The sequence below is a fragment of the Haliaeetus leucocephalus genome, unplaced genomic scaffold (genome assembly GCF_000737465.1).
Source record: "Haliaeetus leucocephalus isolate CR32 unplaced genomic scaffold, Haliaeetus_leucocephalus-4.0 Scaffold306, whole genome shotgun sequence".
Lineage (NCBI taxonomy): Eukaryota > Metazoa > Chordata > Aves > Accipitriformes > Accipitridae > Haliaeetus > Haliaeetus leucocephalus.
This window is the reverse complement of record NW_010972742.1, coordinates 8,838,055-8,857,081: the sequence shown is the minus strand read 5'-3', so window position 1 is coordinate 8,857,081 and position 19,027 is coordinate 8,838,055. Positions and strand designations below refer to the sequence as shown.

Here is a 19,027-nt window from a genome sequence, read left to right as displayed (position 1 = left end):
TTGCTGGTCTGTTTGCTAGCTTTGTTCCAACTGTTATTTTACTGTCTTCTCTACTAAAGCTAAAGACTGCCTAGCTAATTTATTCCTTGCTCACTTGTATCTTGTACACATGCCAGAAAAAAGCAAGGCTGAATATAAGCCTGAGCTACCCCCTTCAGGGATAGAAATGTTTCTTTGCAACCATACTGGAAATGCTGTAAATATACTTATGTTTGTCTAATAATCAACTCCAAAATAAGAATCTAGTGACATACCTTGGTGGCCCCAGCTACCCAATGTAGTGTAACCTGCAGCCCAAATTATTTTGCTGGATTTTTGTGGCTCCAGCTCTATTATCAATTATCCATGGGCTATTTACATCTGACAAACATCTCTTGGGCTATTTGCTTCAATAGGTGACGTGCTAAATCTTGAAAGAACTGAATAAGAATGTAATCATGAGGAAAATGATAACTCTTAGTGATTTAGCATAAATATCCTGGAAGTCAGTGAAAATGGAGACATGCCGCTAACAAGTGCAGTTGACTTTAAACATCCCTCTCTGGTACGAGTCAACCCGCATGGGAAAGGTGGTGTGTGATGGGTCCATGTTCTGCTTCACGTAAATGTCTGGGTGAGTGTATATATGCCCTTGCTGTTTATTCAAGGGATGTGATGACAGTCAGTGGAGCTGGTCAGAAATGTGCCTTTCCATGCTAACAACTGGCACCACAGACATTAAGGTGAATCATGAGGCCATGCTCTTTCAGGAAAAGCTGTTCAATACTGAGTTATTGTTGCCCCTTTTCTGTGTGTTGTCTGGAGTACACTGCTACAGCTGAGCAAATGCCTCTTTCATGAATTTCTGTTGGCTTCCTCACACACTGAACTTACCTGTCCCCTTCTAATACCCCTCCTCCCAGAATTAGATTGATTTGAAATTACTATGGTTTCATATCAGCAAGCTAAAAATTTTTAAGAGAGACTTTGGGTCACAGGACATTGTTTCATTTGCTTTAGATTTAAATACATTTCAAAATGAAACCATGATTTTGGTGGAGAAAAAGTAGAAAATCTTCATTCAAAAGTGCCAAAATGAAATGCTTCAAATTATAAATATTTTTTTGTTTAAATTAATCTCAGGAATTCAACCTAAGCCTTGAGAACTTTTTATTTGACTAATAACTGCTTATTTTCACATAAAAATAATATAAGAAAAAATATTCCAGTTACAAATAACAAAAATTTCTTTCTTTCTCCCTGGCACTGAGAAAATGAGGCTCTGTTCTGGTGGAAATTTTTCAGAAACATATATAGGTTTAGGCGAACTTCAGACAGCAGACCTTTGCAGCTATGTTTACAATGTTTCTTCATTAGTGTGAGACTATGAAATGCAAGAACTCCAACTTTGTAGAATTGGCATGCTGCGACTAAGGATTAAGGCTCTGGTATTTTTAAAACAAAATGGCATGAATTGGCAATCAGACCTGCATGTTTTCTTCTGGATTATTTTACCTGGGTAAGTCACTAAGCTAATTTACATCAGAATTTTTGACACACAAGAATGAGAATATAAAGCAACTTCTGCTGAGGGAGTTCAAAGCTTTGATTTTGCAAGAAACTCAAGTTTATTTTGAATTATCAAGCACACGATGCTCCTGGTAAGATCCTGGTAAGTCTAAGTTAATTGTGCTTAGTCCTTTGCTGATCAAGCCATAAATAAACTTCTCAATAGCTCTGGTAAATTCATTTTGTCATACCTCTTTTCTAGGGAGGTAAATGGTTGTGGAGTTGTGATACATAATTAGTTCCAGGAAATCACTGAAAAAGGCTGCTACAGAAACAATATTTCTTGGCTCTCAAAGGCAGTGCTTTAATTGCTAGACTCTGCTGCCTAATTCCAGATCATGAAAGTAATTAAATAAAAACCATATTAAATAGACAGCGATGAAGCTAAGGAATGTGAGATGATTGATTATAAATAACTACACCCCACTGAATCCGTAACTAGGATAAGGGACATACAGGAGACAGTTTGAACAGCTCAAGCTGGCTATGAAAAGGAGAGATGCTGAAAGAAACAGGCATGAACGTGTTATGCTTTTCCTACTGCAAAGACAATACCTGTGGTTGCTACCGCATTTACGGGTTGGGAACGCCGTCCACTGCTAAATCCATAGAGCTCAATTTCATATTCAGTACCCTCTTTCAGCCCTGTTATATCCTGGGTGCGCTCATGGCCTGGTACTATTAGTTCCAGTGGATCAGATTTCCTTTTGGTATCCCTGATTTTTAGAACAAAACTGTCGAAAACCCCATCATCCGCAGTCCAGGACAGACGGAAGCCATCTGGAGTAGCATCTGAAACCAGAAGGTTGTCGACCTCGGGTTCTGCTTCTAAAAAAGGAGAAGATAGCAGTAGGGAAAAGAAATGATTTTTTTAATCAGTTCATTAGAGACCTGCCTGAGGTCTGGATAGAGCATACTGCAAGAATCCAACCACAGTTCAAAGAAAGGGAAACAATCTGCCAGCTATTGAAAAAAAAATTAATAAAAAAAAGATTATTAGCATTATACACATACTGAAGAAGATATATGTGAGTCTGTGCAGGCCCATTCAAACTTTCACTCCTTAATAGCAAATCCACTGCATGGACATACACCATTTGCCTCTGACATGCAAAGTTACACATGCTAATAGTAAGTTTCATGTGCATTTCTCCCTTGCTACCTATGTGAAAACTTTATGTACAATAAAAACAAGCTCTTGTTATAGAACTGCAGGCATGCCTGTAGTATTGTCAGGTCTCTCTCTGTTAGGAGGACAACATAGAAGCCACTTGAAAGAGTCCTTTTCTTCATGCAAAACCCTTATTTCATGCACTTCTGGCATCTGTGATGCTTCTGATCAGATGAATTCTTTACTTTGATATTAAACAAATGTTGAAGCAGCAAAGGGGAATCATGAAAATTCATATGCCTTAAACAACACACTTAAATCCAAATGCAAGACCTACTGTCTTTAGTGAAAGAACCCATTTGAGAGGATCCCAGGAGCTGTAAGTTTACCTGCAAAATATCTTTAGCTCAGTATGGTCAGGCATCATTACCTACAGAAATGCTAGTGGAGTGATTACTATCTTACAGCATCTCCAATGCACTTCTTTCTTCCACAGAAAGACATTACCACTTATTTTCTTGAGAACCTCTGATCAGGTAACCCCCAGCTTTACTGCTGCATAGTCAACAACATGCAAATGAGACTTGATGGTTATGGGGCTAGAGAATCAGTCTGCAATGATTTTTCAAGAAAGCTCAAATGCTGCTGGAAAACAGCAGCATGATGAGGTTGAAAACATGAGCTAAGGCTTTCTGGAGAGAGATGCCAACTTTATGGGTGGCAATGATAGCACTCAATGGTCTGTGGGTGGAACCCACACAGAGAGTGAAAGAAAGGAGGCCATGGCCAAGAAATCCAGTATGACTCTTCCTGAAGGTCCTGTTGGTTGGCAAGTTGGGGAATGCTGATGTGCCCAGCAGTTGTTAACAAGAGGAGCTCCCACATGCAGCCATTTTTCTTTAAAGATTTTGGTTAGAAGTACCTGCATGACCATACCAGAGACTTTCAACCCACATCATGCGCCTCTACAGGGTCCCTCATAAAGACAAAAGGGAAACATCAAGTTAAAAGGAACAGAATTTCATTGGTGAACCTATCATAAATCAGGATGAGTTATGTGTAGCCACGATGCAGAAAAGGATGCAAAAGCCAAGGTCTGCTTTGCAAATGGATTGCATAAAACATCTTCCATGTGAGAGGAAAAGCAAGAAAGAAAGGGTGGAAGAGAACAATTTGTTCACATTAAAATACCTGTAACTGCCACAGTGCTTAGGGGCTTTGTTTGGTGCCCCTTGGCAAAACCATAAAGCATAACCTCATAGCCAATGCCAGTAATAAGGCCTTTAAGCTTCAGTTGCCGCTGGGCTCCCGTAAGGAGGAACTCCTGTGGGTCCAGCAGCTTGCCAGAATCCACCACGACTACTAGAAAGTTGTCAAAGGCATTCTCCGATGCCATCCACGACACTGTGAACCCATAAGGGTTAATATCAGAGACAGTTAGGTTTTCCAGTGGGGGCATGGCCTCTAAAAGAAGGGAAGGTGCAAAAACACACAAAAAAAAGAAGCGAAAAACATTGCAAATTAGAAAGTTTCACAGATTCCACCAAACATAAATCACATTTTTCCCCAAAGTATGGATCTAATAGAAGTGCATAGCCAGGACCACAAGACTAGGATTTTCAATGGAGCCTCCAGAAGCTAGATGCTCAATTCTTAATTTTCATCAAGGATGTCTCAGCACCTCATCTCACAAGCTCCATTGAAATTCCTTCCAAGCTCACTGTGTAAGCACATTTCTTCTGTTACACATGCACTGTAAGACAGTTATAATCAAAACTGGTTTAGAAATGCTATGCGTAAAGCTTTAATTTCCTTCCACTTTTGTCCACCATCAGTGCTTTAAGGACAAGCCTCAACTTTGGCATTCACAATTCCTGCATCTTGCTTCTTTACCTTTCCACTTCACGTGAATATCTCCAGCTTTTCTTTTCAGTGGTGGAGGGGTCAGAGATGCCAGAAGGACTGCCAGAAGCAGGACACTGATCAGTCAGGTCATAGCCAGTGCAAGTACTAAATACTTGCAAGATTGTTTTTTTGAGGGGGATAGGAGAGAAGCCAGAGTTTGCACTGGCTAAAGGCTGAGGCTAATGACTGCAGAACAGAGCAATAATCTGTCCAAATTGCTTCATAGGCAGCTCTAGTGTGGTATGTTGACAACTTAAAGAAATTCCAGTGAGGGATCTTTTTTTCACATCAGCATGACATCTGTCAAAGTTTAGAGGCTGTGGATCAACTCCTCAAAACTCTCACCAAGTCTCTGAAAAAAAAAAGGCCGAACTTTCACAAGATAGTTTCTCAGTGTATTTTGCTCACTCAAAATCTGACAAGTCAAATAGAAAGATAACTGGCTCTGCTAAGCCCTGGCCTTGATCCTGGATCCCAGCCATTGCTGGTATTTCTCTAAGTTATTTGACCAACCTTGCTATGTTGGCTCAGGAGCTAACTCATCTGATCTTCCAATCACTCGGATTCCACTCACTTAAGAAAACACCAGTTAGTTAAACACAAAACTTTTTCTGGGAAAGGGTTTTGGGTTTGGTTTTGACATTTCACAACTGCTGAAATTGATGTTGTTAGAATTTGGCATAAAAATTCCCTCCTAAAGTTTTATAATTTGGAAGTCCTTATGTTTTGATGTTTACACGTATGGGTGCCAGAGATTCAGCTCTAATTTACTCAATTTGGAGACATTTTTGTAGTTTACTTGCTTCTAATCAAGCAACCCCAAAGATTCACATTTTGGTTTGGTCTCTGGGAGGGTGGGTAAACAAATTAAGAGCCCAAAATGCTGAAATTGTTTTCCTGGGGTAGTTGTTGAATGACACCAACACTCTAAACCCAGCAGGTTTATGTGAACTGCTGGCACATCCTTCTGCTGTGTAGAGTGCGCCACATGTTTACCTAGCTGTGGGAAGCTTCCTCTCAAAATACCAATGTCCATGGTTTATTTTCAAAAAGGAAGCATTTGTGCTCTGGTGGAGCAAAAGAGCAGGGGTTTTGAAAGGAGAGTTGCTCAATTCTGACTGTGTGACTGAATGTCATCAGGGAGCAGACCAGAGCTGGTGCAAAATGCAATGATTTGCCTTAAGGAAAATGATCATGGACATTGCCTTTCACAGAAACTGACAGCCCAGATGCTGTGAGGGATGCTGCTACTGCAACTGGTGTGCCCACTGCATGTTAATGAAGAGAGGAGAAAAAGGAAAAGGCCTCACTTTCTCCATTAATCCTATTTAGGGCATCTACATGTCTATGTGACAAGCCCTAGTAGCACACACTGGCCACGTAATACGTAGAAGGTGAACTCTGTGGCATTTATTTGATCATCTAGGAGGCACGTGATATACAATCAATTTCAGTCAAAGTCTGGCCAAAATATTCAGACATAAGGGATGTGTTGAGGGGACATCACAGGACAGGAGGCGTTCTAAAATCCAGTCCTCTCTGGATCCTTCAGATGCAACGACTGAGTATTAGGCAAATTTCCCCCTCAAACTTCAGGAGTTAAAAAAGATTATTAGACATGGGAGAAAGACTCCAGAGGGCTCTTAACTCACTTTAAACTACAACTCCTCCTAGAAATGTTTTTTAAGGTCAACATGGCTGGTCTGACCCATCCTTGCACTAAATTTGCAAACAAAACCATTGTCGCTGGACAAGATATTCAGTGCTGTAGAGAGTCTTTTTTTTTTTTTATCCATACGGGAATATGTATTTTTATAAGCCAATAAATAGACTCCAAACCTTTAAGCAGGTACCTGTCATGACAAAAGCAGTGAGGGGCTCTGTGTGAACACCTGCATTGGTGGTCCCCTTAATGTTAATGTCATAGCCAGTGTAATCTAGCAGGCCTGAGATGTGAGCGCTGCGAGCACCTCCCGACACCGTAAGCTCCTGGGGTTCATGTGCTGCATAGGAATCTCTAATGTGTATAACAAACTTGGCAAAAGGCCCATCTCTTGTGGTCCATGAGAGGTTGAAGCTGTCAGGGGTAACGTTTGTGAGTGTGAGCGTGCCCAGCTGTGGCTCAGCCTCTGAAGGAGAAAGGAACACAGGTGAAGAGACAGCATTACTCCGCAGGGCTGGGAGAATTAGCAGTGGAGGTTTATAGATGCTTAAAGATAAGGCTGAATGTTTTAGCCTTGTTTCGCAGTGGTTGAAGGGAAAAAAAAAAAAGGAGCATTGCAAAAGCTATTTTGTGAGGTTTTGGAAAGAAACCACTGAAATTAGTGCTGACTTTTAATTTATTTTTTCATTCAATTTTCTTAAATAAACTCAATTTTCCTAAATGAAATGTGGGCCTGATTTACAGAAGCACCAACAGCATACAGTCCTGTGGTAAAACCATAAAAACTGCAGGAACTCCCACTGGGAATTTGATGGGAATACAAACCCACGGCAACTCCAAAGTAGATAAAGTAGGATTCAGGCAGGAATTAGGTGAGCCCAGAACAGACGTCCTTGAAATCCCCGTTCAGCTTCTGTTTAGTGTTTCTGTTGCCTGGATTTGTAGATACTTTTCTTTTTGGACTCTGAAGTTTATAAGGGGTTTCAATCCTAACAGTGATTATTTCAACACTAATCTCATGCCAAAACCTCCCTGGACTCCACAGATAAGGTGTTCCTTATCCTCTGATTAGGCACAATCAGAGAATATCTAATAGACTGAATCAAAAAAACCCACAACACTGCTGTTGCTCTCCTTTCTGACTGTTCGGTGGTCAGGGCACTTACTTAAGAAGCAAAGACTTTCCTTTTCTGCTAAAGGAAATTAAAAACCACATCTCTCCCATGCCAGGGGAGAAACTTGGCCTTCAGGCTATAGGAGGGGGAGAGCTCCTTACCCATCCTGTTTTAAAGCTATTCCATTTAGCATAAAATCATTAAAGATTCATTAGAGCACAGAGAGAGCACAAACATGACCCAGCAGTCAGGTGGTCAGAGAATCCCGTGTCTGCTGTCAGGGCTGATTTTCTATTTTTTCTCTTGCCAATTGAGTATAAACCAAGAACACCTTGGGAAATGCAGCCAGTGAGATACAGGAAAATATGTAAGTGATTCATGCTGGGAGAAAAGTAAGAAAGATGTATCCCACTGACAAAGAGAATAGTGAAAGAATGAAATCTTTTTCTTAACTAAAACATGAACTGCTTCAAGATGTTCCAACTTTTACTCCCGTCCCTCATTGCAAGACTTTTAAATAATAGTCCACCTTCTTCTTTGGAATTGTCTAGGAACAGGTGAAGCCAAGTGGCCCCAATTAAGGACACATGCTGTTGTCATGCTGTCAACCAGTGACCATCAATGCCTTCATGACTGACAGTGAGATGTCACCATGTAAGCATGGTACTTCCGAAGACAGGGGAGGAGATGAGAAAATATCCGCAGAGCAAACAGGCTTGGGTGAAGAACCCAGTGAAACTGAACATGGAGCCATCAGCCCCGCATGCAGGTCAGAGAGGACAAACCGATCCTTTCCAATCTCATTCTGAAATGGCCACATTCCTTCACATGCCACTTGCATCCAGTCAGGCACGTTCACATCATGACATCCAGACTCCAAAGAACACTACATGCAAAATAGGTTGAAATTATCTCTTCAGGCAAGTCTTAGTGATCTCCCACCATCCTGGAATCACCATGACCATAGGAAAAGCTCTGACATCCAGTCAGGTCTTAGAGACTCAAAGGTAGCAATGCAAGTGACAGAGTGGTGGACTGACCATCAAGAAAGGGTGAACTTGGTTTTTGAGCCCCGCTCTTTGCTGGGAACACATAAAAATACTGGGTAGAGAAGAACATCAGAACCAGCACAAGGGGCCAGACCAATCCATGCAGTTTTGGTTGGTCATTTAGCATGCTGCACGAAACTTCCACAGGAGCTCCAAATGTCTTGGAAGACATTTGGTTTTAAGAATGAAGAACCAAAATGGCATGCAGGTGCCTCTCCAGGCTCATAAAGACATGAAGACTTCCCACCCACAACAAAGCAAGTGAGGGTGGGATGAACAAGAACTTTATTCCAGATCAAGTGCAAAGATACTCTGTGGAAAATATTAACCACCTGGAGCAAGTCAATTATATATACACAGAACTTGCAGATAAGTGTATATATAAGGAAACCAATCATGGTTTACTACTGGCTCCCTTAATGCTGGGGCACTTTTTCAGCCTCTTCCATTGTCTCAGATCTCTTTTCCCAAGTGCTCTCAAGCCCAGTGCATTTCAGCCTCCCCTCATAGTGATCTCCCTATAATTTACCAAAGGAACGATGAGTTGGAGCCATGTTTTAGAGCAGTTCGGTGGAGAGCAAAAGAAAGAAGAGAAAAAAGCAAACCTGGAAGGTGAAACAGTGAAATACCTGTGGTTGCCAGTGCTGTCAAGGTCTGACCACCTTGCCCATCAATTACACCATGGAGCTGGACGGTGTAATTAGTGACAGCTTTGAGGTTGGTGGCTACATAGTGCCGGGAGGCCCCTGGCACTGTGTGCACCAGGGAGTCCAAAGGGAAGTCAGAGTTTCTGACTTCTAGAATAAAATGGTCAAAGGCATTGTCCTGTGCTTCCCACGTGAGTGACATGCTGTTTGAGGTAGCATTTGATACAGTGAGTTTGCTAAGGAGAGGTTCCTGTACTATGGGAAGAAAAACAAATGGAAATGTATCGCAATTATTAAGACCCAAAGCAACAAAATAAAGTTTGAATTCACATGAGCCACAGGTCACAAAGATCATCTAGCATTGTGTTTCTCAATGCTTTTCATACCAGCACCCTTGCAGTCACTCTGCCCACGTTACCCATGATTCAGTGAGGATATTCACAATCTGCTGATGCTAGAAACTGCAACTCTGTATTACCTGATCACTGATATTTGCTATTCTGCTTAGTGTCATTGACCATGTTAATCTATTGCTATGACAAATTTTCCTCTAAGATCATGTCAGCAGGCAAAATTTGGTGGACATATTAAATGATCACAATGTGAGCTATTATCTGCCTACTATGAGAATGCACCTTCCGCTTCTGTAGTCTAGTCCTCTCCTTCCACTTTCATACTGTAATTGGCTAGAGCACATCAAACATTTGACTTCCCTGTCTTTTCTGGAAAAAACATCAGCTGTAAAACCTCGAGATGTGCAATGTGCCAACAACTAAATGCCTTCCTATCCCATTTACCAACATCAAGTCAAATGGACTCTTTCAATCTCTCATGCAAGGTAAACTAAATTCTGAAGTTGAATTCAAGCAATGCATCTGCCTTGTAGGAGTCTGCTGTCAGACTGAAATGTGCCTGCAATCTATTTAGAGAATCAGGATAAAAACTGTATCTAAAAATCAGCTTATCTGAGAGAAATAGTATCTTCTCTGTACTGTGTGACAGATGCAAACACATGTTGCAAGGCTAACATAATGAATGATCTCCCACTTCGTTCTTGGGAAATTTGTTTTGCTTCTCGTCTGTGTCAGAGGTTGCCCCAACCTTAATGTTTGAACAAGAGCAAACTTATTGTGTGAATGAAATCACATCACAACGTGATTGACTGACTTTGCTGGATGGGATGGTGGATTAACATTCACAGTTCAAAATGTCTCCGGCAGGTCTTCCTTAGAAAGTGTTAAAGAATGAGGTAGCGGATTTGGTACACTGGTGGGCTAGCTGAGGGCAGGGAAAGGGGCACAACCTGTAAGGAAGAGTTAGAAGAAAGGAGAGTTAGCATTGAGGTAGGTTTTATATACCTGTTGTAGCTGCAGCACTTATTGCCTGTGTGCGGAAACCATGAGAGATCCCATAAAGGTAGACAATAAAATCAGTGCTGGGGGAAAGCCCTGAGATATGAGCAGTTCTTGAATTGCCTGAGATGTTGAACTCCATGGGCTCCAGCAACCTGTTAGAATCAATAATTTCAATAGTAAAGATGTCGAAGTCCCCATTGGTGGTTGTCCAAGAAAGGTTGAAGCTTTCAGGAGTAATGTCGGAAACGGTTAGCTCACCAACTTCTGGGTGCACTCCTGAGGAGGGAAACAACATTGGTCAGAAGGGGACAGCCCTGTACCTCCTCCTGTTCAGAAATGCCGTGCTTCTCTCTGCTCATGCTGGCAGTGCTCCAAGCTGCCACTGGAGAAAAGGGTTTGCATAAAAGCTTGCTACAAGCAGACAGGTACTAAGGGGAAGAAATCAAATGAAAGCATCTCAAAATGTTAATTAAGAAAGAAAGAAAGAAAAAGAAAAATAAGCTTTAAAGCGATGGCTATTTCCCTTTACCTCCAGGAGCAGCCATGCGTCTTTGAGGTCTGAGCATGAAAGCAGATGCAAAAGAACTTTTCCGAATGCCCCCAGGGGCATTAGGAAAAGTTAGCTTCCAGTTTTAGGAAAAGCTAAAACTAGAGCTATTGCTTTATGCGAAGGAAAAGGTTGTGTTTTCTTTGCTCTTCTACTTTCCCTTTCAGCTTAAGCCTATGAAAGCTGGCATGTAATTTTGGAGCTAGAGCCAAAATGCAAAAGTGATAGCTGCCTTGGGGTTTCTTCCTCTCTGTAGACATCCCTGATGCGTTACAGGAAGGCTCAGAAAAATCTGACAACTGGAAGTCCCCAGAAGGGAAAATTTTGAAAAGCTGAGTGCTGAGCATGACCCAGAAAGGGAAGGGAAAACCTCAGCAGGGCATCTTCTCCTGTTTTCATTAAGTTAACAAAAAGAGAGAACATTGCATATTTAGGCAGGACACCCGTGATGTCTGTTTTCTTGTTTGTCCCTGTCCAGCCTCCTTTGTCTAGCCACATTTCTCCATTTTCAATGAGCAATCTGCTACCAGCTCACACTCGGGACTGTCAAAGCACAGGACTTCTAGCTGCAGTGGGACACAGCCCAAGGCAAGTACCTTGTGCCAGACACGCTTCTACCTAAGCCAGGCTGCTTAAAGCATTATTGAAACAAGTTAGCTCTACTGCGTTTCATGTTTTAATTCTGTTGAGTTCTTATGTGTACTTTTATCCCCTTCTGTGCTGGGTAATATGTGCTTGGGGAAATCAAATATGAGCAAGCTCTGGCTATCCCACAATTGCAGGAGGTTGCAAAGGTCTGTAAGGAAGCCCAGAGGCAAGAGATACTGTCTACAAGAAATTATCTGAAGGAAGAGCCACTGGTGCCCCTTTATTGTCAATTAATTCATGCCCTGTTCATTACCAATGATCATAACACCTGATTACCAATGATCATGACACCTGGAAGAATCAGTGAGGCATACAGAGCTCATGATAAGCTCTCATTTAAAACGGCCATCTTCCACAACATTGGCCAGAAAATTTTTTTTGTGGCTGTTGATGAGTTTCATGCAACTTTCTGATAATGCAGGCCTTACTTTCCTTCTTTCAGGTCAGTTTTATGCCAGGGTAGTTCTGCTGAATTTGGTTTTCTTGCATTAAATCTTTTTTAGACCAATCAAACTGTTTAACAAATTTATGTGGCTTAATATATGATACTACTCTTGCTAGGAAATAATTTGTGTTCTTTTCTATATGAGAACATATAGAAGGTGTCTGTCCTTGCCCTTGAGTCAGATGCACACAATATACCCCTGAGTTTGTATTTACACAGAAGCTAGTGCTTAATTTCAGAGGTAGCTTCTGAAGTCTAAAAACTAAACATACTGTCAGGCTTTGATTATCTGGGCTATGAAGAACAGATTTTTTAATAATTTTACAAGGCAATGTGAGCTTTCCTGAGCATGTACAACAGCCAGTTGGGTTTTGCTGTTAGTGTTAACCAGCAGAAAAGTGAGTAAAGGGAACAAAACAAGCCATTCTGAGGTGGGGGGAAAAAAGCATTCCTAAAAGAGAAGGGCTCCATGGGGGCACTGAGACTCTTATTGGAAAGTCTGATCATGAGACATTTCCATGCCAGAGATGTTCAGCCAAGCTTTAATGAGTTCAGTGCACCCCATGCAAAGCCAACCAAGTGAGCAAGCTTTGCCGAGCAGTTGCAATAGCTCTGGCTCACATCCCTGTCTGCAAAGAAAGGGAGCCATGAGACTGAATGAGTGACTTGAAAAGGTACCTGTCATGGTTTCAACAGAAAGGGGTTTGGTCCTGTAGCCTTGAATCACACCACGAAGTGTGATGTTATAAGGTGTGTTGGCCTTGAGACCTGTAACATTCACAAAGCGCAGTCCGCCTGGGACTGTGATATTCCGGGCTTCTTGGGGATTGTCAGACTCCTGCACCTGAATGATAAAGTGCTCATAGGCCCCGTCGGCTGCTGTCCAGGTGAGCTGGAAACCATCCCAGCCAGTCTCTGATACTGATAATTTTCCAAGCTCAGGTTCCTCCTCTGAATAAGGACAGAGAGTCAATCAGTTACTCAGATTACAGACTAGTGGTGATGACATACTATTTAATGATGTTCCATGTTAATGAATTCACTTGTAATCAGTGACACGGAGATGCACTCACACACACATTTACATTCTCAGCTGCCCCAGATAACTTGTAAAAGCTCTTCAGAGACATGGCAAGACAGAACAGGAAGAAAAGGACTGTCATAATAAATAATAACCACATTAATGCCAAAAGACTGCTTACAGAAAGCAGCATATAGACTATCTTATAGCTGCAAGGGTTTTGCCAACATTAATTACAAGCCCCTATGAGACAAGCAAGTATTACTGTAACCACTTGACTACACTATTAACAACTCAGTGTTTGCCATTATGAAGTGACTGCGAGTACTGCAATAATACTGTGAATACTGCTGTAAGGGTAGGAAGACACTGAGTTTAGAGTAGCTGGGAATTAGATGTTTATGCTTTTAATTGTGTCCACATGAAGGATGCTATTTATTCTTCTAAACAATTTCTAATCCAAAACAATAAAGAAGGGGAAAATTCCTCCATGTCTGCATGTCTTCAGTTCAATGGATTTGTCTTCCTTATATTACATTATTCTGTCTACAAAACCTTCCTGGGGGCAGAGAAACTTGGATTTTCAGAGTTACTGATATTAATCTAAAATTGAAATCTGCATTCATAGAAATTAACTTTCTCATAAGCCATCACATGGGTGGTCAAGGAGTTGGCAACCATCAGAGCTAACTCCCTGATGCTGTTAAATCTGAAAGTTTAGGTCATTTTCTCAGCAAGAATAGAACTCCTCTGTTACAGAGGAAATACAACTAATTCCTTAAAATCAGCAGTCATTTGGGAAAATAACAGAGTAATACCTGGTTTTTTTCTACATGGAAATTCTTGCTATATGATCTGTCATTGGCCTGTGGACTGCAGTGACTTTCTAGCACTTTTCTTAATTATTTGCATTGTTGACACATCAGCATTATAATAAAAACAGAGTCTATCTGAATAATCCCAATCTGCTGAGACTGGGAATTTATATGGGAGATGATGCATGAAGGGGAATGGATCCGATTTGTCAGTTGTAAACTTCAACTTTAAGCTTTATGCATATTTTAAGGCAGTAGATAAAGCGGTCCTGGAATAAACGAAAATTAGGCTCAGCAACATTACTCATATAAATTTTCCCCCTGTAAAAGCAGAGTGCTTATTGTATGACTGCTGCATAGCCTTATACAGGTAGTTGCAGTTGCATTTTCAGAGGTTGAGCACTCATAGATCACAGACAATTATCTTCAGTGGGATTCACTAATGTATAGTAAATTGCTACTAAGGAACACAAAAGTTTTTACGAGCTTTCCCCATCCTGTTAGAAAGGAAGAGATTGTTTATGAAATAACACAATGATGTTCAACAAAAAAAAATATGCATGAATCCAGAGCTGTTTTGCTTTATCAGGAACAGAAATGAGACTCATTGAGGCAAAATATGAATCCTGTCAAAACAGTACTGTTTAGCTGAAAAAGAGAGAGCAGGACAGAAAAGGAACTGGTTGTATCAGAAATAATGATCTTTTGGTGGCAACAGAAACAAACAAAACAAACACATTTCCTTAAAATGAAAGTGAAACTAAACCAAAAGTTACAATAAGGTAAAATCTTTTAAGAAAAAGCTTGATTATAATATGTAATGCAGTAATCATCACAGCTTAAAAGCAATTCAGATTTCTCTGAAGAGTGCTCGGTTTCATTCGCCTCCAAGATGCAGAGTCCCTTTTCCTCCCATTTGTTTCTCATGCACGTCGAGATGGTAGCACACACAACCCCATCATGCTTTCTAGGGACCAAGGGATTCTCATACAAAACCATGCACCAACTTGGACTGTTGGAGACCTCCAAAAGCCTCATCCATAAAGCATCCAACATACATGACAAAACAGTGACAATGTCATGGCAAATGATATCAAGGGATGATGTTTCTTACTTAAAAAAAAAAAGAGAGAACAAACCATTGAGAGATAAGACTGCTCCAGCCTTGTAGTAGGTGTGAAATAATCTGTATGTTTCTATGTAAATATTTTATCTCATGTTGTGAATTTGGTTTTGGGTGATGGATAGGTACAATCATTAGTCTCCAGCTAGGTTCTCCAGATATGAACTTACACACTGGTACTTCAACCATTATTGAACCGAGCCCTGTGGCTATAGGCCTGTTTCCTCATGAAATTCATGTAATAGGGATAAGAGGTGGAAGTTTTCAGAAAGGTATGCTCCCAATGTGTTACAATCTTTTTTTTCCTCTGACATCACCACTTCCATGCCAATGCTGCAAACTGCAACCTCCTTGCAATCTTTCTTGTGTTTGAACCACAATCCAGATAAAAACCTGTAGCATCTTGCTATTTTCAGGTGCCTTGTAAATAGCAGATGCATCAATGTCTCTCTTTGCATGCAATTTGAAAAGAGAGAATTGATGCTACATCACCTTGAAAGCTGCACGGGGCATTGTCCATGCTGCACCACTCAAGGGTCTCATTCCATAGCAATAAGAGTTTTATCCCGTGCAAAAGGAAGAAAAAAAATAATCAACTAAGAAGAAATGCATCACTCACAAAGCCTAGCATTTCTGCAGTGGAACAGCAGTATGAAAATGAAGTTCTGTATTTCAAAGCAGAAAAGGAACATATGGCTAATGAATCCATAGAAAATACCTGTAGTAGCTAGGGCTTCCAGGGACCAAGAGAGCTGACCTTGAGTGCTTCCATGGAGGTTAATCTGGTATTGTGTGCCAGCTGAGAGATTGGTAATCTCTGTTTCTCGATGGTTTCCCGGCAAAAAGATTTCCTGTGTTCTGTTTAAACTGGACAGGTCTTTCAGAGTGATAAAGAACTGATCAAATACCTCGTCCTGTGCTGCCCAAGATAGGGTGAAACTACTGAAAGTCCTGTGTGTTATATTAAGGTCATGAAGAGCACCAGTGGCTTCTGGGATGGGAAGGTCAGTGGGCACCAAAAGCAGAGCATGAGAATCAGTGCCAGGGTTTGTTAAATAACTTAGCTCTGTAGGTGCAGGACTGGTAGGATTAAATGACGTTTCATTGATTGATTCTCCGGGTGTTGTGACTAGATATGCTAAACAGAGGTAAATTACAAGTTAAAATTTCCTGATAATAAACCCCCAAATATACCAACAGACAGCTAACATCTGCTACAAAACAGTTTGTGTGCTTTGCATTAAAGAGCTCTAAGAACAGAGAAAACAGATGGGTACTTCTTTTTTGGAGACTGAATCCAGGCCACAAGCAAAGGTAGCATCATCAAGTACAACATGGTTCTTACACAACCATGCTTACTCACAGATCCAGAGCAACAACCATTAAATACAGAGATGAGCTGAAATACTTCCAGCAGAGAAACGGGCACATCCTCAGTAGATGTAAATCAGTACACTTTGATTCCCTCCAGAGAACTTTGCTAATTTACACTGGTGAGGATTTGAACCCTAAGTCTCTCAAACATGCCTTTTATCTTTGCTACAGCACATCAGTTATTGCTTCTGATACAAACCATAAGCGGAATGCATGCCAAATATCGCAAACATATCCAAATCCAGACTGAGAAATCAGCCACAGCAGAAGCATGCTAAATCTCATCCTATCCAATCAAAAATAGGCTTGGAGGAGTTATCCATCTGGATACATGCAGAATTTTCAAAAAAGGGGGAGACACACAGAGACATCCTTACCTAAAAACTAGGACAGAAAGAACTTGAGCAATCTTTCTTTAAAGAGATCCAAAGGAACAGAAGGGAAAAGGACTTGGCCTTCAACATGCTGAAAGATCTGTGAATATATCCTGTAGCACAGTCAGATTCTGAAAATCTGAGAACTGTGGAGATCACGGAGAATGTGTTTCTGATCACAGCTGCAAGGCAACAGGCAGGTGATTTTTCTGACATGCAGAATTATCTCCTCATTAGTGGAAACCCACATCATTTCACACCTCAATGACTTCCTTGCTTTCATGCTCCACTTGCATTTAATTAAGGGAGAGCAAGTCATCTACCACCATCAATCAGATCAGCACAAATACATATTCAGGATTCAGTGTCTGTCTCCAAATTCACACATGTATCAGAAAAAGCAAGTTTTCAGAGGAGAAAGATCAATTTAAAATATTTTCAAATAAATGCAGAAATGTTATCTTGGAAGTACACTCTCAGGACAAACACAAATGTAATAACATTGTTTTCTGCTCACCTCCAGGAAGGAGAAAAACCTGTGAGGCAAACAGTGATTTATATTTACATATATCATTGATATTCTTCACTTAGGTAAGGGCCCCCCTTAAATAACCAGGCCCTACATATGCTGCAGCCTGAAGACAGCCACGTTGCCATCGCACCAGCACACCTGCAATGGTAACAACTAGCATAATTCCCTCTTTCTTAGTAAACTGACTGTCAGAACCATTATCTGGCTGCACCAGACTTACAGAGCTCATGTAACAAAGCAGGAAGGCATGCAGTATGCAGTCGTTAGCCTTCTGCAACTCTCAGCTGCTTGTGCACAATTAGATGCCAACCAGCTCTTTCTTATTCTGGGAACGGGCAAAAAACTATGGCATCAAGCGAGTGCACTGGTATTTGTTCAGCCTTAAGGTTGCCTGTTTAACATGCATAGTGATAGCTGGGCTTTACTGTGGAGTATTTCTGCAGAAGACAAGCACAGATAGAGTGAACAGACCAGCAGGGAGGAAAGGGCAGCAGTACATTACACAGGTACAGCTCCATGCTGTGGATGGTCCCACTGGGAAACTGCCATGCACTCTGAATTGGAAACCAAGGAAAAAACATCCAAAAATACAAGGGAAAAAGAAAAAAACAGGGCTGGCATTATGGTCCTTATATACCAAAGATCCATGAGAAAACCCTGTGTAATATCTCATTTTCTCTCACTTTACTTGACCAGCCCTACTGACATTTCTCCCAGATTCCTGCCAGTAATAATATAACCACACAAGGACTTGGTTACTCTAATCTGAATGGGAAATACAGCAGCAGTTCAACTGTATTATACAAAAACTGAGGGACCAACCACCTAAGTGGCATTTTAATTCAGAATTTTGCTGTCACAAGTGGATTAATTTTGTTCTGCCAATTTTGACAACTACATGGGAGGCTGCCGTGCACAGATTGTCTCGTGGGGCACATGTAATTATATGTAGTTACATTACCTCTGATTTTTTTTCAGACCTAATACTGAATATTAGCTTGGGTTTAATGACTTGAGTCCACAAATGAATTTGTGGATGAGAAAGAGTGGTCTACTCTCTACACACAGATATAAACACACATATACCCCACATTAAGTTCATGTGTCATAAAGGAATATGTGGCTTTGTGAACAAACAACAGATAGAAAAATGAGAATTATATGAATACATGGAAAATACTCTCATACCACAGACAGTATCAGTGTTCATTGTTTAACAGAATACTATAACAAAAAAAGGAAAATCTGGAAAACAATCGAACTGTAGGATGACAAGACCAATGGAGTTCAGACACTTGACTTAGCAATGAGGGCAATAGATGGGGAGAAGAGAAAGAGAGCTCTAGGAGCCCTAGGTGGGTGGATGACAGCCAGATAGAATGATTCATGGTGGCAAGATGAATGAATAGTAGATGCCAAAGAGCTGAAAGATATGTAGAAGGGAAACTGGATGGACAGCAAACACACGCTCTTTCTCAGACTGGAACACTTCTCAATATCATTCTCTTAGTAAAATCTTCAGGCTGAATATGGCCTAAATATGTCTATACTGCTGTTGCTAGCCTTTTGAGGAATTCCATTGTAATGCTTCATTGGTGATTTTACTAAAAAGAATGTTAATGTCCTGCCAGGACATTTCCCCAGTTCCTTGGGATGGAGCAAACAGTATTCTGTATTATTTCTTGCTTCTGTCTCTTGGCTTTTATATATGATTTGCCAAGAGGGGCTATCAGCCCCAGAGACTCACTGCGGAGT

At 41.0% G+C, this 19,027-nt stretch overlaps 1 protein-coding gene across 1 annotated transcript in view; it reads right to left on the bottom strand.

Annotated features, from left to right (window-relative positions):
• TNC (tenascin C) overlaps positions 1-19,027 on the bottom strand; it is a 48,627-nt gene that overhangs the window by 15,409 nt on the left and 14,191 nt on the right. Inside the window, exons 10-12 of the mRNA XM_010571013.1 lie at positions 12,712-12,984; positions 10,397-10,669; positions 2,104-2,376 (exon numbers count right to left, since the gene is read on the bottom strand). Of these exons, the coding sequence (XP_010569315.1) occupies positions 2,104-2,376; positions 10,397-10,669; positions 12,712-12,984 (819 nt within the window). The remainder of the gene's footprint in view (positions 1-2,103; positions 2,377-10,396; positions 10,670-12,711; positions 12,985-19,027) is intronic.